This window comes from Pogoniulus pusillus, chromosome 39, assembly GCF_015220805.1.
Source record: "Pogoniulus pusillus isolate bPogPus1 chromosome 39, bPogPus1.pri, whole genome shotgun sequence".
Taxonomy (NCBI): Eukaryota; Metazoa; Chordata; class Aves; order Piciformes; family Lybiidae; genus Pogoniulus; species Pogoniulus pusillus.
This window is the reverse complement of record NC_087302.1, coordinates 518,364-540,572: the sequence shown is the minus strand read 5'-3', so window position 1 is coordinate 540,572 and position 22,209 is coordinate 518,364. Positions and strand designations below refer to the sequence as shown.

Sequence of the window (22,209 nt, the reverse complement as noted above, 5' to 3'; positions counted from 1 at the left end):
ATGGAAATGAGAAGCAGAAAAGTTGCCTGAATACTCAGACATCAGATCCTAGAGGTTTGTTTCCAGATAGTGACTTCTTCCTCTTAACTTTGTTATTTGTTTACTGATATTGGGGAACCGTCTGGTGAGAAATGATGGGAATTGGCAGGAGGCCATTTGAGTGTTTCCCAGCAAACCACAGGGGCTCTCTGCCTCTCTGAGCAAACCTTTGCCTTGCCACCCCTGCAGCAAAAAGCTGTTCCTGGGGAGCCACCACCAGGGCTTCCCATGGGGGAAGGTCAAGCTTCATGTGGCCCTTATGAAGCTGCTGCAGCTGCAGGTTTCCCTGCCCAGTGCAGGAGCTCTGCACATGGTGCACCTTGAGGGTCCCTTCCAACCCAATGCAGGCAGTGGTTCCGTGGCAGGGGGCTTGGAACCAGATGATCTGTAGCAAAAAGCTGCTCCTGGGGAGATGCTCATTGCTGAGGGAGAGCTCACTGCTGTCTACAGCTGCCTGAAAGGACGTTGTGGAGAGGCTGCTGCTGGGCTCTGTTCACAGGGACTGCAGGCAGAGAAAGGGGGAATGGCCTCAAGCTGAGGCTGGGGAGAGTTAGATTGGACACTAGGAGGAAGTTTTTCCTGGAGAGAGTGGTCAGGGGCTGGGATGAGCTGCCCACGGAGGTGCTGCAGTCCCCCAGCCTGGCTGTGTTTCAGGGTGGTTTGGCTGCGGTGCTTGGGGCTGTGGTTTAAGGTGATCTTGTAGAGCAGGGCTCTAGGCTGGGCTTGGGTCTGTGCCAGCCTGGGTGGCTCTGTGGCTCTGTGGCTCTGTGATGCAGCCTGCCATGAACAGAGGGGCTGGACACAATGACCTTTGTGGGCCCCTTGCAACCCATTGCAAGCTGTGATTCTGCCGGGGGCTAGGGAGCAAGTGGCCTGCAGCACAAAGCTGCTCCCGGGGAGCCACCAGCAGGGCTGCCCACGGGAGAAGGGCCTCATTTGCCAGGCACGGGCAGGAGGCAGCGCTGGGCGCGGGGAGAAGCAAGCGGAGAGGCTTACAGCACCACGAGGCTGCTGAGGTTCTGGAAGGCGTAGTCGGGGATGTGCCAGATCTGGTTGAGTGCCAGGGTCATGGCCTGCAGTGCTGGCAGCTGGTTCAGAGCCTGGACAGGGATCTCGGTCAGGGCATTATCGTCCAGCCACAGGTGGCGCAGGGAGGGCAGCCCCTCGAAGCTCTTCTCGGGTACCACAGAGATCAGGTTGGCATCCAGGCGGCTGAGTGGGAAACAAACAGGGTGGGGGTGAGTGAGGGACGCACCCAGGGCGCACTGTGCCTGCAGCACTGAGCCAGGACGGCCTGGATGCCCAGCAGGGATCGATGGGCAGGGAGATGGGGCCAGGCTGCAGACAGTGATTAGCATAAGGAGGGCTCCGAGCAAGGTTCCTGCCTGCTCCCAGAGATGTTTGGCTGCTGCCAAGGATGATCTCTTCTTGATGCCCATGCAGTGCTGCCAGCCCATGGCAGCTTCCTGAACAAAGTGGTTAGGCTAAAGCCTTCCCCATGGACCCCCCAGGTGGACTCTGGCCAGCTGTGGCTTGCAGTCAGACCCTTACAGAGGAGCATCAAAGCTGCATCCCCTGGGGCCGGGCTTGCCGTGGACCTGCCTGAGCCTATCTCTGGAGGCACAGCCCTGCTTGGGGTATCCCACAGCCCGCTCAGACTTGGGGCCGTGGGATGTCCAGGACAGCCACACCAGGTGGTCCAAACCCCATTCCATAAGAAAAACATTTGTCTGGGAATGCAAACTGTGGCAGCCCTGCCTGGGGCCCTGTGCTCAGTCTGAGCTGCAGGACAGTGCCAAGGAGCCAGCTCCTGTGTCACGCAGCAGCAACCAAGCCTCTGCTCCCTGTCCCACATCCTCAGCAGTGAAGCCTCTGCTCTCCATCTCACATCCTCAGCAGTGAAGCCTCTGCTCTCCATCTCACATCCTCAGCAGTGAAGCCTCTGCTCTCTGTGTCACCTCTTCAGGCCTTTTCTTTCTCCACAGTTTGCCTTTTTGGTTTTTAATCACCATGGACACCTTAGGGCAGTTGGAGCTGAGCTTTCATTTGGTGAGGAAGGTAATTTTTAGGGCTGTTTTGGTTCCGGAACAGAACAAGAAGCCAAAATCTATTAAGCTTACTATGGAAAAAACAATCAAGAGAGAAGGAGGTTTGGGTCTCATCTCTCTTGGGGATCTCAGAAGGGTGAGCAGGATACAATTTGTTATCTGTAAAGAAAAGGGTAACAGGAAAGCAATTCCAGTTTGGATGGAGTACCAGGAACCAATTACACCCAGGAGAAAGCAAATCCTGATTTCCAACCATTCCAACAGAGCTTATTTCATTTTTTTCCAAGCTATCTACAGGAAAAATCTCTGCATTCAAATGGCAAAGAAAGAGCTCTTTGGCTCTTACCAAAGCACCAGAGAAGGAAGTGAGCAGAGCTGTCAGGGCCCAGCCCTCACATCAACCACCCTGCCGAGGGCGATGTGGTACAGAAAGTGCTGGGGTTGCATGCAAGGAGGGAAGCTGGACCCTGGAGCAGACCCTCAGACACTGCCCTCCACCCCCAGCACCAGGCCCTTGTTCATAGCACACAGAAAGCATTTCCCGGTTCACAACCAGTCCAGCACCCTGCAGCCTGCAGCAGGAGAGCAAAAGGAGCTCAGCACCAGCTGGGGCTCTGCGCAGGGCAGGGGTGGTGCACCCTGCCTGGGATGCTCAGGTGACCCTGGGAAGCAGCCCTTGGCCTGTGCCACAGGGAGCAGCAGTTTCTGCACTGGCTGACCTGAGCTGGCTGGAGAGGCCTGGGGCTTGGTGCCTGCTTGGGAGGTGCAGACAAACTCCTCTGCGGCTGCCCCGGGACCTCCCAGCCCAGCGTCCTGCGCGCAGAGTGCCGAAGCCTTGGGACAGCACTGCCTCGGCTGAAAGCGTCCCCAGCGTCCTTCAGCAGCTCACTCCTCACCGCCCCACAGCCCTGTGCTCTCCTGACCTCCCACTCTGCCGCTGCTGCCCAGCCGAGGGCTCCGCCGGCTCCTCGGGGACGGCAAAACCTCACCCAGAGCTCCGCTCAGCTGCCACAGGATTTGCTGCTCTGCTCCCAGGGCTGGCACAAGGCAGGGAATATTTTCCCCTTGAGGAGGGTGGGCACGTTGGAAGTTCTGCCTCCAATTTACCTCCTGTCACCACGGCTACAAACAAATGGGAGCACAGCAGCACCCATCTCCCTGCAAAGGCAAAGCCAGAGAATAAAGAGCAGCAAAGCAAAGCCTGCAGCAGCTCAGGGGAAGATTAAAGACCCTGGCTGAAAAATTCCATCAAAATGCTGTGGGACAAACAAGAGCTTTCTGAGCAGAATGAAAACTGGTGTGGGAAATGGGAATCTTTGCTTTATTTTTCCATTCCTCCTCCAGCATGAGAACTCTGTTAGCTGTTGGCAGCACAGCCTGGGGTTTCCTTTCATCCAAACCTCTGTATGTTTACTGAAGATTGTTTTAAAGTGAAGCCTCAGCTCTGGGTTTAATGAATTGAAGAGCAGACAATGAAAATGTCCACGGAGAGCAGGGGATGGCATTTTGCAAAGCTTCAATGAAGCTTTCAGAACTGGAGACAGCAAAGCAGAGCCAAGGGACACAGCAAAGCAGAGCCAAGGGCTGCCACACCAGGCTGAGCTGTCCAAGACAGGGATGGGTCCTGGCAAGGCTGTGAGGTGGAGCCTGTGATGGTGCAGCCTTATCACAGAGTGGTAGGGGCTGGAAAGGACCCCCAGAAATCATCCAGTCCAATCCCCCTGCCTGAGCAGGGTCACCCAGGAACACATCCAGGTGGATTTTGCAAGCCTGCAGAGAAAGAGACTTCACAACCTCTGTGGGCAGCCTGCTCCAGGCTCCATCACCCTCACCATACAGACAAGAACTGCTGGGTGAAGCCACAGGCATGAGCCACAGGGGAGTCTGAATCCACTGTGATGGTGCCCCAGGTGCTGGGGGAAGCATGGAGCACAGCCTCACAGAGTGTCAGGGGCTGGAGGGGACCTCCACAGCTCAGCCAGTCCAACCCCTGCCAGAGCAGGAGCACCCAGAGCAGGTCACACAGAACACAGCCAGGCAGGTGTAGAATATCTCCAGAGAGGGAGACTCCACAGCCCCCCTGGGCAGCCTGTGCCAGGCTCTGGCACCCTCACAGGGAAAAATTCCTCATGTTTCCATGGCACTTCCTCTGCCTCAGCTTCCATCACTGCCCCTTGCCCTGGCACTGGCATCCCCCAGCAGAGCCTGGCCCCAGCCTCTGGCACCCACCTGCACATCTTTATGACCATTGCTGAGGTCACCTCTCAGGCTCCTCCTGTCCAAGTTCCCAGCCCCAGCTCCCTCAGGCTCTGCTCCTAACAGAGCTGTTCCATTCCCTGCAGCATCTTTGTGGCTCTGTGCTGGACTCTCTCCAGCAGTTCTGTGTCCTTCTTGAACTGGGGGCCCAGAACTGGACACAGCACTGCAGATGTGGCCTCAGCAGGGCAGGAGAACCTCTCTTGACCTACTAACCACAGCCCTTCTAACCCACCCCAGGATGGATGTTGCTGGGCCAGCTCCAGTGCTGGTTGGCATAGGCTCAGGAAGGGTCTGGTAATGCCAGGAGGAGGAGGAGGAATGGGCTTGAAGTGGCAGAGGGGAGATTGAAACTGGATGTGAGGAAGAAGTTGTTTGCAGTGGGGGTGGTGAGAGACTGGCACAGGTTGAGGGTGATGAGAGATTGGCAGAGGTTGAGGGTGGAGAGACACTGGCACAGGTTGGGGGTGGTGAGACACTGGCACAGGTTGCCCAGGGAGGTTGTGGAGCACAGAAGCACCTGTGCTCCAGAACCTCCCTGGAGGTGTTCAGGACCAGTCTGGATGAGGCCTTGAGTGACCTGTTCTAGTGGAAGGTGTCCCTGCCCATGGCAGGGGCTTGGGACTGGCTGAGCTTTGAGCTTCCTTCCAACCCAACCCACTCTGTGATTCCATGAGGCAGGTGATGGCTGCACCGGTGGCTCCCAAGGGCTGTTGGCTGCTGAGGGAGCTGCTGGCTGCTGCTGCTGCTGCTGCTGCAGAGTGCATTCTTTCTAATAAAAGCTGTGCATGTGGGGATTGCTAATTGCTGTGGCTCCCAGACAGCTCTCCACTTTCTTCTGGAAGGAGGAAAGCTGAAGGTCTTGGCACGGAGCTGGTGGTAATTATATCAATTATACTAAACAAAAACCAACCCAACAGCCCTCTCCTTTCTTCAGTGGGTGACTCTGGCTCCCAAGGTGTTTGGAGCTATGATTTATGCCAAAGATAATTGGGCCCATTAGTGGGTAAATGTGGCAGCACAGGCTGGGGCTGGCTCCTCACCTTCCACGGAGATGTTTTAATCTTCCTTTCACCAGCTCCCTCGGTTGGGTTCCCTTGCAAGCTTTAACCCCTTTGGTGCTGGCAGAGGGAGATGTGGATGGCTAAGAAGTGAGGCTGCTTCTCACAGCTGCTGTCAGGCAGTGCTGTGGGACTGGGAAATGGATCCACAGAGGGACAAGGGCTCCAGATGACTTCACAGACTCAAGCACAGCACTGCAGAGCGTCGCAGGATTGCAGGATATTAGGGGTTGGAAGGAGCCAAAGAGATGGAGTCCAATCCCCCTGCCAGAGCAGGAGCTTTGTCCTGCCTGTGGCAGGCTGAAGGGGCTGGATTTAAGTGGGACACTCGAGAGCAGCAGCATGTGAAACTCACCAGCTGCTCACAGGTCTCAGCTTCTGGCTCTGGGACTGCACCTACCTGTGGGGCATTTGTGTGAGTTCAAGATGAGATTTAGCCAAAAGTCAAGAAAGTGCCTGGAGTCAGCCCAGATTTTACCCCATTTTCTCTTTTAAGCACTACAGGGATGAGGAGAGAGTGAACTGCTTGGGAAGGACATCACAAGTGCCTTGGCTCTTGGTCTGAGGCATTGCCTGTGGCCTCTTTGCCCCCTGGGCAGCAGTTCTCAGCTGTGCTGGGCTGTGGTGAGAGGAGCAGGCCAGCAGAAAGTGAAGTTTGTCTGAGCCCCACCCGCTGGTGCCCTCCCAGTGCTGTGGCCAGGGGTAGCTCTGGGGAGCCACAGGAACCTGTGTGAAGCAGGAGAGAAAGTCCTGGGTGCAGGCTAAGGGCCCAGAGTGCCTTTGAAGAGCCACTTGCACTGCCTGCTTTTGACAGGGCTTGAGAAGTTGCCTGTCCTCTTGCCAGGAACAGTGCAGAGAAGATGCTAGGATCAAAAACATTCCCAGAAGGAAGGGGAGGTTCTTTTCCAATGAGAAAAGGTCAAGAGTGGGAGGTGCCTCCTTGGCAGTGTGCAGGAGAGAAGCCCCTCAGGAGGGCTGAGTGGTGTGGAGCTGTGTGCAGGTGCCCTGAGCAGCCTGTGGGTTGTGTAGGAATTGTGGCAGCAGCAGCTGTGACCTGAGGTCCCTGGGTCCCCGTGCCAGGAGCTCCCAGCAGTGCTCCCGGAGTGTTCCCAAGGATGCAGCAGAGCTGTTCCCAGGCAGCTGTGGGTGCAGGGCAGCTGTGGCTGGTGGGGCAGGTGGATAACCAGGGGCAGTCTCTCCCCCAGCAGCTGTGGTGCACATCTCAGGACCTCTGGCTCTGCTGTGCAGGAGCAGCCTTGCCCACACCTTTCCAGTTCCCTTCTGGCTTTGAAGCATTTACAGGGAGACCTGCAGCCTGGAAACCAACAGCCCTGCCCAAAGCCCTGCTGTTGGGAAGTGCTCTGCTGCTCCTCTTCCTTCCCTACCCACGGCAGAGCCAATAACCTCTGTCTGTCGAGGGAGCTTCTCCTCCCCCTCTACTCTGCCCTGGGGAGACCTCATCTTGAGCACTGCCTTCAGTTTTGGGCTCCCCATTGCAGTGGGACAGGGATCTGCTGGGGAGAGTCCAAGGGAGGGCTGTGAGGATGATGAGGGAACTGCAGCACTGCCTGGGGAGGAGAGGCTGAGGGCCCTGGGGCTGCTTAGGCTGGAGAGAAGACTGAGAGGGGATTTAATCAATGTCTATAACTATCTGAGGGCTGGGGGTCAGGAGGGGGGACTGGCTCTGGGGGTCAGGGAGGGGGGGACAGGCTCTGCTCACTGCTCCCTGGCACAGGACAAGCAGCAGTGGATGGAAGCTGCAGCACAGGAGGTTCCAGCTCAGCACCAGGGGGAACTTCTTGCCTGGAAGGGTCCCAGAGCCCTGGCACAGGCTGCCCAGAGAGGTTGTGGAGTCTTCTCGTGTGGAGCCTTTCCAGGCCTGTCTGGATGTGTTCTGTGTGCCCTGAGCTGGATTGTGTGGTCCTGCTCTGGCAGGGGACTTGGACTGGATGATCTCTTTGAGTCCCTTCCAACCCCTGGCATCTGTGCTCTGTGATCCTGTCTGGATGCCTCAGCTGGACTCTGTGCAGTGACCACACTGTGATTCTGTGGAGCTGTGGCTGTCTGCTGCCCACAGCAGTGTCCCAGCAGGGCAATGGGACCTCAAACTCCAGTGCACCTCTCAGTCCATTTTGCAGTACCTCTGGTACTTCCTTGCTAAAGTTGGAGGAGAGCTGTGACCACTGGGCTGGGCTGTTCTGTCTCCAGCCTGGGGACATCTGCAGCCTGATTGCCAGCGGCAGAAAGCAGGACCTAAGGCAAAAGTGCTCTGAAGAGAGAGCTGCAGCCCACCCCCAGCCCACCCCTCTCTCAGGCAGTCAGCTGCTGGCTCCCCTGGCCCCGTCTGCAGTGTTGGCTGAGCAGAGCTGAGCTCACCAGAAGTGCCTAATTGGTGCCTCCAGGCAGTCCTGTCTCTCTTCCTGTCTGAGTTTATCTTGAAAGGCTCAATTGAGTTACCTCCTATCCCATAATAGGATCTAAGTTCCTTGTAGTAACACAAGGAGATGATGTCAGCGCAGCTAAGCGTCTCTGATCAGTTACTCATGGCTGGGGCCAACACCTCGGCTCCTTCCCCAGGCAGAACTCCCAGAGGCACTGAGTGCCTGGTTGGAGCTCCTGAGGAGCTCACCCGGAGAGGAGCTGAGGCTGAGTGGCTCTGGAGCCCTGCAAAACACTTCCCCCCTCTGCCACACTCCCCTGCAAGCCACCTCCATGTGTGCTGCTCTCTCTGCCAGGCACAGCACCTGATGGGGCTTGGACACACAGGGGCAGGAGGTTCTGTGTCTCTGAGCCTGCCCAGGCCAGCCAGGTGAAGACCAAAGGCTTTTTCCTTCATCTGGATACCCATGGGGCAGCAGAAAGGCAGCCTGGCACTGCCATGCTGACCTGAGGCAGGGCTCAGCTTCTGCTCCTCCTGCCATGTCCTCGTGGTTGTAAGGAACCGCAGAGAGAGTGGGGAAAGGAAGGACCTGGTGGAGCAGGTGCAGAGGAGGCCACAAGAACAGGGCTGTGACACCTCTCCTGGGAGGGCAGGCTGAAAGGGCTGGGGGTGCCCAGCCTGGAGCAGACCCCAGGCACAGCAGCTGCCCCTTCACTGCTTGAGGTGGCTGGCGAGAGAGATGGGCACAGACTTCCTAGCAGGGCCTGCAGTGACAAGGACGAGAGGGGAGGTGCAGAGAGGACATGTTGCACAGTGACGGTGGTGGAAGAGTGGCACAGGTTGCCCTGGGAGCTGGCAGAGGTCCCACCCCTGGAGACATTCCAGGTCAGGCTGGACAAGGCTCTGAGGAAGCTGACCTAGTCGAAGGTGTCCCTGCTCGTCGCAGAGGCTGGACTGGAGGAGCTTTAAGGGTCCCTTCCAGCCCCTGCCCACAGCCCTCAGGCAGCCTTGCAAGAGCTCCCCAGCAGCGTTTCCAGGCTCCTGTGGCAGCCAGGGCAGAGTCAAGCTGCAAACATGCTCCCAGCTGGCTGTGGGACAGGACCTGCTGGGAAACTTTGCAGGGCTCTGCTTGGGCTGCAGTGAGTCTTCACTCCTCACTTCGTGGGATGTGTCCCTCTGGGAAGGCCTCCACGAGGGATGCTCAGGAAATGAAATCAGAGCCCTACCTGACTGCACAGAGAGTGCCTCTGCCACAGACAAGAGAGCTTTGTTAGCCCCGGCTGCAGGCACCTCCAAAAGCCCTCGGGTCACAACCACGCAAGATGCTTTGCCAAAGCCTCTGTGGAGCTACAGGAACTGCTGGCAGTTGGGCAGCTACACTCCCACTGCTGTGCCAACTCCCCAGCCAGCCCTCTCCCTGGGTGCCTGCTGTCACCCCTCTGCCCACGGTGCCAGGCACAGGAGTTGCACAAGGCACAGCAAGCAGCTGGAGGCTAAGCAGAATGGCCCAAGAGCTGCCTGAGCAGTGGGGTCCCTGCAGGGCTGCTGCTGCTTGTGAGGCACAGAGGTTGGCTGCAGAGAAGCTGCACTGCAGGGCCCCTGAATGGCAGAGGGCAGCTGATAGCATTGCAGGGTCTCTGTCTGGCAGAGGGGAGCTGATGGCATTGCAGGGGTCCTGAATGGCAGAGGGCAGCTGATGGCATTGCAGGGGTCCTGAATGGCAGAGGGGAGCTGATGGCATTGCAGGGGTCCTGAATGGCAGAGGGCAGCTGACGGCATTGCAGGGTCTCTGTCTGGCAGAGGGGAGCTGATGGAGACTTGTGGGAAGCTTTCTCCCGCAGTGGAGCATGAAAGGTAAACATCAGACCCTGTGATGAGAAGTGTCCTTGGAGCCTTGAGGCTCCCAGGGGCCTGAGCCGGCGACTATGAGCAACCCACGCACAGCTGTCAGGGGGTGGAATCTGCCGGCCCCTTGGGTGGGCACGGCCCAGGGGGCTGACTCTGGCCATCCCCCCTGGGTGGGATCCTTAAGGTGTTTACTGTAAGTTAACCTATCTCTGCCTTACACATAACTTGGGGCCAATCTGTACTGTCCACTTCTGCCAGCCCCAGGCTGGCTGGAAACACCTCCTCTGAGCACTATATAAGACGCTGCACTACCCTAATAAAGCTGCACTGATGCACAGATGCCATGAAGCTGCTGTCTCGAGTCGTCAGTGCCCTGATCTCACCTCTCGCCAGCCTCCGTACCCCGACAAAGACTCATGTCTGGGTGTCTGCCTTGCTCCATCCACTCTTGACTTGTGCCTTGAGAGGCACCAAGGAAGGGTTCCAGCTGCCAGGCTGTGCTGTTCAGCTCAGGCAGGCATTGCTGGGCTGGAGATTACCTGTTCTGGGGGTGCTGTGCTCTGCTGCCTCTGAGTGCCTCTCATGCTGGCTGAGCACCCAGAGCATCCCCTGTGGCCTTCCAGTGCAGCCAGATTTGGTTCAGAACTCAGAGCCCTCACCCTTGCTGCTGACAGTCCACACTGGGGACAAGCCCTGGACCTTGCTGGGAGCCCTGAGCCGTGGTGGTCACTGTTGTGCCTCAGTGCACAACCACTGCTGGGCAGACACTGGCCTGAGGAGGAGGAGAGCAAACCTCTTCATCTCAGCAGGGCCTGAGGCCCTCCCCCAGCAAGTTACCCAATTCAAACAGGAGGGCAGCTGCAAGCCCCTCAGAGCCAGCATGGGCATGGGGACTGGCCCCAGCCCCTCTCTGCCTGAGAGCATCCTCCACGGGCCAGAGGTTAGGTTCTGAGCCACAGCACAGCTGCAGGGCACTGGGAGGATCTTTGGCTCTGTCTGGCAGCTGAGGCTGCTTTCAAGGTGCAGCACTGAGCCATGACACCAGGGAAGGTTCTCCTGCCCCTCAGCCCTGGTGAGACCACATCTGCAGTACTGGGTCCAGCTTTGGGCTCCCCACTTCAAGAGGCACAGGGAACTACTGGAGAGAGGCAAAAGGGAGGCTATGAGGATGATGAAGTGACCTGCTGAGGAAGGGCTGAGAGCCCTGGGGCTGTTTAGACTGGAGAGGAGAGCCTCAGAGAGGATCTGATCCATGTCTGCAAATATCTGAAGGGGGTGGGAGGAAGAAAGAGCCAGAAGGGGCCAAAAGGAGAAAGAAGTGGCCAGAAGGGGCAAGAAGGGGCCAGAAGGGGAAAGAAGTGTCAAGAAGGGATCAGAAGGGACCAGAAGGGGCCAGAAGGGGCCAGAAGGGGCCAGGCTCTTCTCAGTGGTAGGATGAGGGAAAGCACAAACTGGAACCCAGGAGGTTCCACCTCAACAGAGGGAACATTTCTTTGGTGTGAGGGTGCTGGACCCTGGAGCAGGCTGCCCAGAGAGGTTGTGGGGACTCTCAAGCCCCCTCAGGATGCCTTCCTGTGTGCCCTGCCCTGGGTACCCCTGCTCTGGCAGGGTTTGGACCCCATATTCTCCAGAGGTCCCTTCCAGCCCCTGCCATTCACTGACTGAGTCTGCCTGGCCAGGGTCTGGAGCAGCTGCATAGTGCCCCTGCTCTGCCATGGGCTGACTGTGGCCTGGACATGCTGCTTGGCTTCTCTTTGCCTCCTCCTGCCCCTGCACACTGGGAGCAGCAGCTTTGCCCAGTGCTGCCAGGGGCTGCTGAAGGAGCTGCCTGCAGTGAAGAGCTGCCAGAGCTGCAGCTGAGCTGCACACTGCCTGCAGCCTGGGCTAGCAGGGAGCTCACAGAGCTGCCAGAGACACCACATCAGGGCCTGTCCTATACAGGGCTGGCTTCTGCTGCCCCTCAAATGCTGTTTCTCAGCATCACATCACAGTACAGAGAGGGATTCCTGTGCCTGACCTGAGGAGAGGCAGGTCTGAGCTCTTCACCCCCGAGTCTCCCTCACTGACCATGCTCCCAGGCACCACCTGAAGCCCAGGGGGCTGGGAAGGAGGCAGAGGCAGGGTTGAGGGCAGCCTGAAGTGTCTTGCAGAGCACTAAATGCTGCCTAGAGGGGCACAGGTTTGAAGATGCTAATCACAGAGTCACAGCTCTGGGCTGGAAGGGACTTCCGAAGCTCACCCAGTCCAACCCCCTGCCCTCAGCAGGGACATCCTCCTCTAGCTCAGCCTGCCCAGAGCCCTCTTCAGCCTCACCTTGAGCATCTGCAGGGCTGGGCCCTGAGCTGTGTCCCCAGGCAGTCTGCTGCAGAGTTCCAGCCCCCTCAGCGTTGTTAATTTCTCACTTCCCATCTCCAGTTCACCTGAAGCTTCTCCATGGCTCACTGGGAGTGCTCCCCCAGGGAACACCTGGGGCCCCCCTGCCTCCCACACTGACACTCCTGCATGCAACAGCTGGGACACATCCTCCCTGCTGCGTGGCTGCATCTGCTGAGCAGAGCACCTGTGCCCCACTGTCCCTCTGCTCCATGGAGCTGTCAGTGAGGCTCTGCAGCCTGCCCTGGGTGCTTCTGTGCTAAGGTTCAGGAGTCCTCATAATAAAGTCAGTGGCAAACACATTTGGGCTTCAACGTGCAGAGCGTGTGGGGTCTGGGCATGGGAGCTGTGCTGGGCATGGCTTTGGTGCCTGCCGGGTTCTAGGCACTGGGAGGGCAGCATCAGCCTCTCCCTGAAGCTGGGGCAGCCTCAGGGGGCAACTCCCAGCCAGCATGAGGGACATGGGGGTGGAAGTAGGTCCCTGTGCTTGGCACAGGCACATTTGCCTCCCCGGGGGGTCACTCGAGGTGATCCTGCTCTGGTTTGAATCAATCTTTTGGAGGTTCCTCCCAAGCCTTAGTGTTCTGTGGGCACTGCAGCCCTTGCAGGGTGACCAGAGAAGGGTAGGAAGGACACAGAGTGGTCACCAGCCCCAGGTGTGAGAATGACCTCTGGAGTGTTGCCCCTTGCTGCAGCCAACACAGGGACGTGTGGAGGTGACCACAGCACACGGTGGGCACTGCCCTGTAGGGCTCCTGGGCTGCAGCCAAAGCAGTGTGGCCAGAGCTGGGGAAAGGGGATCCTGCCCCTCTGCCTGCTCCGGGGCCCCTCACCTGCAGGGCTGGGGCCAGCTAGGACTCAGCACAGGAAGGACATGGCCTGAGGGAGCAGGTCCAGAGGAGGCATCGGGAAGGTGATCAGAGGCTGGAGCACCTCTGCTGTGGGGACAGGCTGGGACAGTTGGGGCTGCTCAGCCTGGAGAAGGCTCCAGGGAGATTTTAGAGCTGCAGTTAAGTGTCTGAAGGGGACCTCCAGGCAGGCTGGGCAGGGACTGTTCAGAAGGGCCTGTGGGGATAGGACCAGGGGCAATGGTTTGGAAGTGGAGCAGGGCAGAGTTAGGTTGGACATCAGGAGGAGGCTCTGCACAGTGAGGCTGTTGAGGCTGGCACAGGCTGCCCAGGGAGGCTGTGGCTGCCTTGCTGGAGAGGCCTTGAGCAACTGAAGCTATCTGAGAGGTGTCCCTGCCCGTGGCAGGGGGGTTGCAGTAGATGAGCTCTGAGGTCCCTTCCAGGCTGAGCCACTCTGTGGGTCTATGATTTCACACACTGCACACGGGGGAGGCCTCAGGGGCAGACCTTCTCTGCCCTGGGAGGAGAGGGCAGCCCCTACAGCCCCCCAGCACTGTGTCCCCTGCCAGTTCTCCCACAGCATGGCCCAGAGTGACTGCAGTTTGCTGAGCTGAGCTGGGCTCTAACCAGCACTGCCCTCTTGCCTCCCGGGGGTGCTTCCCTGCCCGTCAGCCACGTGGAGCTCTCCTGCACAGCCTCTCCTTGCTTGCAGGAAGGACAGATGGGGGCAGAGATTTCTTGGGGCACTGCTGAAGAGAACTGCTCCTTCAGGGTGGTTCCTGCAGCAGCAAACCAAGCCACTGAGGCCATTGCAGTGGGTACCCACACAGCCTGCCAGGCACAGCAGCTCTCCTGGAACCAGACTCAGCCAGGCTGGCAGAGAGCTCCAAGCTCACTCAGCCCAACCTAGCACCCAGCCCTACCCAATCACCCAGACCATGGCACTAAGTGCCCCAGCCAGGCTTGGCTTCAACACCTCCAGGCACAGCCACTCCACCACCTCCCTGGGCAGCCCATTCCAGTGCCAATCACTCTCTCTGCCAACAACTTCCTCCTCACATCCAGCCTAGACCTGCCCTGGCACAGCTTGAGGCTGTGTCCCCTTGTTCTATTGCTGGCTGCCTGGCAGCAGAGCCCAACCCCACCTGGCTACAGCCTCCCTGCAGGCAGCTGCAGGCAGCAATGAGCTCTGCCCTGAGCCTCCTCTGCTGCAGGCTGCACCCCCCCAGCTCCCTCAGCCTCTCCTCACAGGGCTGTGCTCCAGGCCCCTCCCCAGCCTTGCTGCCCTGCTCCAAACACCTTCCAGCACCTCAGCATCTCTCTGCAATGGAGGAGCCCAGAACTGGACACAGCACTGCAGGGGTGGCCTGAGCAGTGCTAAGCACAGGGGCACAAGAACCTCCCTTGTGCTGCTGCCCACACTGCTCCTGAGCCAGCCCAGGATGCCATTGGCTCTGCTGCCCACCTGGGCACTGCTGCCTCCTCTGCAGCTCCTCTCTGCCAGCACCCCCAGCTCCCTCTCTGCCTGGCTGCTCTCAGCCACTCTGGCCCCAGCCTGGAGTGCTGCTTGGGGTTGTTGTGGCCAAAGTGCAGAACCCTGCCCTTGGCCTTGTTCAGTCTCATCCCATTGGCCTCTGCCCACCCATGCAGCCTGGCCAGGTCCCTCTGCAGGGCTCTGCTACCCTCCAACAGCTCCACAGGTGCTCTTAGCTTGGTGCCAGCTGCAAACTCACTGCTTATGCACTCAATGCCCTGCTCCAGATCATCAATAAAGATATTGACCAGGACTGTGCCCAGCACCGATCCCTGGGGCACAGCACCAGTGCCAGCTGCCAGCTGGATGTGGCACCATTCACCACCACTCTCTGGGCCCTGCCTTCCAGCCAGTTCTTGACCCATACCAGAGTGACTCTGTCCAAACCAGGAGCTGCCAGCTTGGCAAGGAGCTGCTTGTGGCAGACAGTGTCAAAGGCTTTGCTGCAGTCCAGGCAGACTCCATCCGCAGCCTGCCCCACATGCACCAGGCAGGAACCTGATCATAAAAGGAGCTCAGGTTGCTCAAGCAGGACCTGCCCTGACTAAACCCCTGCTGGCTGGGCCTGGTCCCTTGGCCATGCTGTAGGTGCTGTGTGATGGCACTCAGGATGACCTGTCCCATGCCCTTGCCTGGCACTGAGGCCAGGCTGGCAGCTCTGTCATTTCCTGGTTCCTCCCCTGGCCCTTCTTGTGGATGGCATCACACTGGCAGCTGCCAGTCTCTGGGGACCTCTGCAGTGAGCCAGGACTGCTGATAACTGATGGAGAGTGGCTTGGCCAGCTCAGCTGCCAGCTCTCTCAGCACCCTCGGGTGGATCCCATGGACTTGTGAGGATCCAAGAGGCTCAGCAGGTCCCTTCCTGCTTTCACTGTCTGACCAAAGCAGCTCACAGTCACAGAATTGACATGGTTGGGAAAGACCTTCGAGATTGAGTCCAACCTATCACCCAGCCTACCTCCCAGCACCTTCTGATGAGCACAGGAGAAGTCCACAGGGCCCCTGCCAGAAGCCTTTCTCACCTCTGACTTGCCCCCAGGGCAATGGTTACAAGTTCCAAGCCCTCCAGCCCTGCAGTGCAGAGCAGTTCCTCTCTGGCTAGTGCCTGCCCTGCTCCTTGCACTCCTCCTTCTGGGCAAGATGATCTCTGGTGAGGTCTGGGGGCTACCCAAGGGTGTGCTGGGCACAGGGCCACTGGGGAGCAGAGATGCTCAGCTCTGCTTTGGCAGCAGTTCTCTGTGATGGGTTTTGGTGCCAGATAAAAGCAGAGGTGGGGAGAGGAAGCATCCCTATTGGCAGTGAAGGGGTGGGAAAAGCACCTCTCAGCCAGCCCTGCTCACACAGAACCTGACATCAGTGCATGGTCTCTGACAGCCAGAGGGGAAAAGCAGAGAGTGACTCACATCCCCCAGACAGGCCCCGAGGTCTGCAGGGTGACTCAGCCCCCAGAGGTGCTGATCCTCTGCCACTGCTGCCTGCCTGGGATGAGTAATGGCTGCGGTCAGAGGAGACAAACCCACCTGGGCTGCCCCAGGGGGACGTGGGCACGGCAGGAGTCACCTGCAGGGAAGGATGGGTGTGCAGTGAGGCCATGGGAGATGACTCAGAAGGATTTGATTTGCCTTCCTGGTGGTGTCTTAAGGCTGTCCCACCACGAGGGAGGGAAGCAGCACTGCAGTCACAGCAGCTCACAAAGCCATCAGCCTCCCTTGCCAGCCCCCAGCCTCCCTGTGCATGCCCCCTACAAAGCTACAGGCTTCCCACCTGTAAACCTGGCCCAGGCTGCTCTCTGGTCGTGCCAGATGCTGGCAGATCTGACTGCTGCGTTCTGAGGGCTGCAAAAGGCAGGCAGGGAAGCTGCTGGTTGGGTCCTACCAAGAACTCAGTGGCAGAGCTGCAGCCCCACAGCAGAGGGTGATGCAGTGGCTTTTGAAGATGTGGTTCTGCTCCCTGCTGCAGCAGCAGTGCCACTGCCCTGCAAAGGGAACCCTCCACAAGCAGCAGGGGGATGCAGACTGGGTGGCAGAGGAAGCTGCTGGAATGAGACAAGGTCCAGACACTCACTTTGTTTCCTGGTCTGGAATGCTCTTGAACCCAGCCAGGGATTTGGATCAGGCCAGTGCCAGCAGAGCAACAGCTCCAAGGTCTGGATTTTGAACTGGGCTTGTATTTTATTGCATCTATTTCTGCTCTGATATTGCCAAGTTCTTGCTGCCAGTCCTGGTGCCAAGCAGGGATCTTCAGTGACAGATCATATTGGGAGAAGAGAGCAGGCTAGCAGCAGGCTGTGTGACAGCTTGTGGCACAGGAAGCCAGGGGGATCCTGTCTGCCCAAAGCCTATGCCAGAGCCCAGTGCCTCCTCTGAATCTGGCTTACCACTCCTGAGCCAAACTGCTGTGGTTACAGAGAAGGGGAGAGCAGCCCACCTAAGTCCAAATGAAGAAAGCACAATGCTGGCATTTCTCACCCTCCATGCTCTGGATCAGCTGTGGAGGTCACCAGTGCACCTTCAGGTGTGCCCCAGACTGTGCTCACTGCAGCTGGGAGGATCATGGGAAGTGGAGCCAGAGAGGCTGCTGCCCTGCTGCCCTGCTGCCCTTCTGCCCTGCTGCCCTTCTGCCCTGCTGCCCTGCTGCCCTGCTGCCCTGCTGCCCTGCTGCCCTTCTGCCCTGCTGCCCTGCTGCCCTGCTGCCCTGCTTCCCTTCTGCCCTGCTGCCCTTCTGCCCTGCTGCCCTGCTGCCCTGCTGCCCTGCTGCCCTTCTGCCCTGCTGCCCTGCTGCCCTGCTGCCCTGCTTCCCTTCTGCCCTGCTGCCCTGCTGCCCTTCTGCCCTGCTGCCCTTCTGCCCTGCTGCCCTGCTTCCCTTCTGCCCTGCTGCCCTTCTGCCCTTCTGCCCTGCTGCCCTGCTGCCCTGCTGCCCTTCTGCCCTTCTGCCCTGCTGCCCTTCTGCCCTGCTGCCCTGCTGCCCTTCTGCCCTGCTGCCCTTCTGCCCTGCTTCCCTTCTGCCCTTCTGCCCTTCTGCCCTGCTGCCCTGCTGCCCTGCTGCCCTTCTGCCCTTCTGCCCTGCTGCCCTTCTGCCCTGCTGCCCTGCTGCCCTTCTGCCCTGCTTCCCTTCTGCCCTGCTTCCCTTCTGCCCTTCTGCTCTTCTGCCCTGCTGCCCTGCTGCCCTTCTGCCCTGCTGCCCTGCTGCCCTGCTGCCCTGCTGCCCTGCTGCCCTTCTGCCCTGCTTCCCTTCTGCCCTTCTGCTCTTCTGCCCTTCTGCCCTGCTGCCCTTCTGCCCTGCTGCCCTGCTGCCCTGCTGCCCTTCTGCCCTTCTGCCCTGCTGCCCTTCTGCCCTGCTGCCCTTCTGCCCTGCTGCCCTGCTTCCCTTCTGCCCTTTTGCTCTTCTGCCCTGCTGCCCTTCTGCTCTTCTGCCCTTCTGCCCTGCTGCCCTTCTGCCCTGCTGCCCTGCTGCCCTTCTGCCCTGCTTCCCTTCTGCCCTTCTGCTCTTCTGCCCTTCTGCTCTTCTGCCCTTCTGCCCTGCTGCCCTTCTGCCCTGCTGCCCTGCTGCCCTGCTTCCCTTCTGCCCTGGTGCCCTTCTGCCCTTCTGCCCTTCTGCCCTGCTGCCCTGCTGCCCTGCTGCCCTGCTGCCCTGCTGCCCTGCTGCCCTGCTTCCCTTCTGCCCTGCTGCCCTGCTGCCCTTCTGCTCTGCTTCCCTTCTGCCCTGCTTTCCTTCTGCCCTTCTGCTCTTCTGCCCTGCTGCCCTTCTGCCCTGCTTCCCTTCTGCCCTGCTGCCCTGCTTCCCTTCTGCCCTTCTGCCCTTCTGCCCTGCTGCCCTTCTGCCCTGCTGCCCTGCTGCCCTTCTGCCCTTCTGCCCTGCTGCCCTGCTGCCCTTCTGCCCTGCTGCCCTGCTGCCCTGCTGCCCTGCTGCCCTTCTGCCCTGCTGCCCTGCTGCCCTGCTGCCCTTCTGCCCTTCTGCCCTGCTGCCCTGCTGCCCTGCTGCCCTTCTGCCCTTCTGCCCTGCTGCCCTGCTGCCCTTCTGCCCTTCTGCCCTGCTGCCCTGCTGCCCTGCTGCCCTGCTGCCCTTCTGCCCTTCTGCCCTGCTGCCCTGCTTCCCTTCTGCCCTGCTGCCCTGCTGCCCTGCTGCCCTGCTGCCCTTCTGCCCTTCTGCCCTGCTGCCCTGCTGCCCTGCTGCCCTTCTGCCCTTCTGCCCTGCTGCCCTGCTGCCCTTCTGCCCTGCTTCCCTTCTGCCCTGCTGCCCTTCTGCCCTTCTGCCCTGCTGCCCTGCTGCCCTTCTGCCCTTCTGCCCTGCTGCCCTGCTGCCCTGCTGCCCTTCTGCCCTTCTGCCCTGCTGCCCTTCTGCCCTGCTGCCCTTCTGCCCTGCTGCCCTGCTGCTCTTCTGCCCTGCTGCCCTGCTGCCCTTCTGCCCTTCTGCCCTGCTGCCCTTCTGCCCTTCTGCTCTTCTGCCCTGCTGCCCTGCTGCCCTTCTGCCCTGCTGCCCTGCTGTCCTTCTGCCCTGCTTCCCTTCTGCCCTTCTGCCCTTCTGCTCTTCTGCCCTGCTGCCCTTCTGCCCTGCTGCCCTGCTGCCCTGCTGCCCTGCTGCCCTGCTGCCCTTCTGCCCTTCTGCCCTGCTGCCCTGCTGCCCTTCTGCCCTTCTGCTCTTCTGCCCTTCTGCCCTGCTGCCCTGCTGCCCTGCTGCCCTGGTTCCCTTCTGCCCTGCTTCCCTTCTGCCCTGCTGCCCTTCTGCCCTGCTGCCCTGCTGCCCTTCTGCTCTTCTGCCCTTCTGCCCTGCTGCCCTGCTGCCCTGCTGCCCTTCTGCCCTGCTGCCCTTCTGCCCTTCTGCCCTGCTGCCCTGCTGCCCTTCTGCCCTGCTTCCCTTCTGCCCTTCTGCTCTTCTGCCCTTCTGCCCTGCTGCCCTGCTGCCCTTCTGCCCTGCTGCCCTGCTGCCCTGCTGCCCTGCTGCCCTGCTGCCCTTCTGCCCTGCTTCCCTTCTGCCCTGCTTCCCTTCTGCCCTTCTGCTCTTCTGCCCTTCTGCCCTGCTGCCCTGCTGCCCTTCTGCCCTGCTGCCCTGCTGCCCTGCTGCCCTGCTGCCCTTCTGCCCTGCTTCCCTTCTGCCCTGCTTCCCTTCTGCTCTTCTGCCCTTCTGCCCTGCTGCCCTGCTGCCCTTCTGCCCTGCTGCCCTGCTGCCCTGCTGCCCTGCTGTCCTGCTACCCTTCTGCCCTGCTTCCCTTCTGCCCTTCTGCCCTTCTGCTCTTCTGCCCTGCTGCTCTTCTGCCCTGCTGCCCTGCTTCCCTTCTGCCCTGCTGCCCTGCTTCCCTTCTGCCCTGCTGCCCTTCTGCCCTGCTGCCCTGCTGCCCTGGTTCCCTTCTGCCCTGCTGCCCTGCTGCCCTGGTTCCCTTCTGCCCTGCTGCCCTTCTGCCCTGCTGCCCTTCTGCCCTGCTGCCCTTCTGCCCTGCTGCCCTGCTGCCCTTCTGCCCTGCTGCCCTGCTGCCCTTCTGCCCTTCTGCCCTGCTGCCCTGGTTCCCTTCTGCCCTGCTGCCCTTCTGCTCTTCTGCCCTGCTGCCCTGCTGCCCTGCTGCCCTTCTGCCCTGCTGCCCTGCTGCCCTTCTGCCCTTCTGCTCTTCTGCCCTTCTGCCCTGCTGCCCTTCTGCTCTTCTGCCCTTCTGCCCTGCTGCCCTTCTGCCCTGCTGCCCTGCTGCCCTGCTGCCCTGCTGCCCTGCTGCCCTTCTGCCCTGCTCCCCTGCTGCCCTGCTGCCCTGCTGCCCTTCTGCCCTGCTGCCCTGCTTCCAAGTAGCCAGGGAGGGGCACTGCCAGCAGCAAGGGCTCAGCACATCAGAGCTACATCACCTGGAAGTTACCTGCACTACACCCAGACATGTGGCAGTGCCTGCCTGCAGTGTCCACAGGGACATGGCACACATCTGCCCTGGGGCCCTCTGTCTTCTCTGCAGCACCCCCACTGAACACTGCCAGCCAGAGTGCTGAGCACAGGAGTGAGGGCAGAGGAAGCCAAGTTGGGTGGTGCAGCTGCTAAGATTGAAGGGCAGGATGGAACCATCCAGAGGGACCTGGACAGGCTGCAGAAGTGGCTGAGGAGAACCTCATGAGGTTCAACATGGCCAAGTGCAAGGTCCTGCACCTCAGCTGGGGCAGTCCTCGATATCAGCAGAGGATGGAGGATGCTGAGATCCAGAGCAGCCCTGCAGCCTTGGGGTGCTGGTGGGTGAGAAGCTGGACAGGAGCCAGCAATGGGCACTGGCAGCCAATGAGGCCAAGGGCAGCCTGGGCTGCATCCAAAGCAGCATGGCCAGAGATGAAGAGAGAGCATCCTGCCCTCTGCTCTGCTCTGGGCAGACCTCACAGTGCTGTGTCCAGCTCTGGGGCCCCCAACACAGGAAGGACCTGGACCTGCTGGAGAGGGTCCAGAGGATGCCACAAAGCCAATCAGAGGCTGGAGAAGCTCTGCTGTGAGGACAGGCTGGGACAGTTGGGGTTGTTCAGCCTGGAGAAGGCTTCAGGGAGACCTCAGAGCAACTTTCCAGTACCTGGGGGGGCTACAAGCAGGCTGCAGAGGGACTGTCTGCAGAGGCCTGCAGGGACAGGCCGAGGGCAGTGGCTTGAAATGAGAGCAGAACAGATTGAGATTGGAGGTGAGGAACAAGTTCTGCAGCAGGAGGCTGCTGGAACACTGCAACAGGTTGCCCAGGGAGGTGGTTGATGTCCATGCCTGGAGATGCTCCTGGTGATGCTGGGCAGGGCTGTGGGCAGCCTGCTCTGGTGCAGGATGTCCCTGCTGAGTGCAGGGGGTTGGACTGGATCAGCTTTGGGAGTCCCTGCCCATGCTATGGCAGAACTGCACTGACCTGGCCAGGCTGCTGTCCAGAGCTGCCTTGGGGAGCAGAGAGGACCCCAGAGGTGAGGCAGGCAGGGTCTGGGCACAGAGAGGAAGGATCTGGGCTAGCATGCTGCCTGCACTGTGGCACCTGCTCTGGGCTCTTTCCTGCCACAGACACGTCCAGCTCTGGGCTCCCCTGTTCAAGAGGGACAGGCAGATGCTGGAGAGAGTCCAGTGGGGACTGTGAGGGTGCTGAAGGGACAGGAATGTCTGTGACAGGCTGAGAGCCCTGGGCCTGTTTGGTCTGGAGAAGAGCAGCCTGAGAGGGGATCTGATCAGTGTGAACTCCTGAGGGCTGAGGGCCAAGAAGGGGCCAGGCTCTTTTGGTGGTGTCTTGTGACAGGACAAGGGGACATGAGCTGGAACCCAAAAGGTTCCATCTCACCTTGGAGAAGGAGAAATGTCTTTGGTGTGAGGGTGCTGGAGGCCTGGAGCAGGCTGCCCAGAGAGGTGGTGGAGTCTCCTGCTCTGGGGACTTTGAAGCTCCATCTGTGCCCTGGGTGGCTCTGGCAGGGGGTTGGACTGCATTGTCTGCTAAGGTCCCTTCCAGCCCCTCCCACGCTGTGCCTCTGCTGCACAGTAACTGCTGAAATTCCAGGTCCTGTGCTCCCAGCAGCCCTCACCAAGAAGGTATTTGGGCTGCTTTGCTTCAATCTGTCTTCAGATCTGCCATCAGGAGCCACCTCAGTGCCTCTCCCTGGCCTCTTTCCTGCTGAGCTCCAGAAAGCCTCTGCACACCACACAGCTCAGGTGGGCAGCTTCTATGCCAGCAGATGGCAACTGCCTGCTCTGGAATGCTGCTGCCAGAGCTCTGATTGTCCCATGGCTTTTCTCAGCAGGTTTGCTGCTGACACCAAGCTGGGAGGCTTGGCTGAGACAGCTGCAGGCTGTGCTGCCATCCAGAGAGCCCTGGGCAGGCAGAGCTGGGCACAAAGGAACCAAACGAGGT

General features: G+C 59.9%; 1 protein-coding gene across 1 annotated transcript in view; it reads right to left on the bottom strand.

The window, feature by feature from the left end:
- Positions 1 to 22,209, bottom strand: part of LGR6 (leucine rich repeat containing G protein-coupled receptor 6) — a 177,804-nt gene that overhangs the window by 54,663 nt on the left and 100,932 nt on the right. The window contains exon 6 of the mRNA XM_064173489.1: positions 1,036 to 1,251. Within this exon, the coding sequence (XP_064029559.1) occupies positions 1,036 to 1,251 (216 nt within the window). The remainder of the gene's footprint in view (positions 1 to 1,035; positions 1,252 to 22,209) is intronic.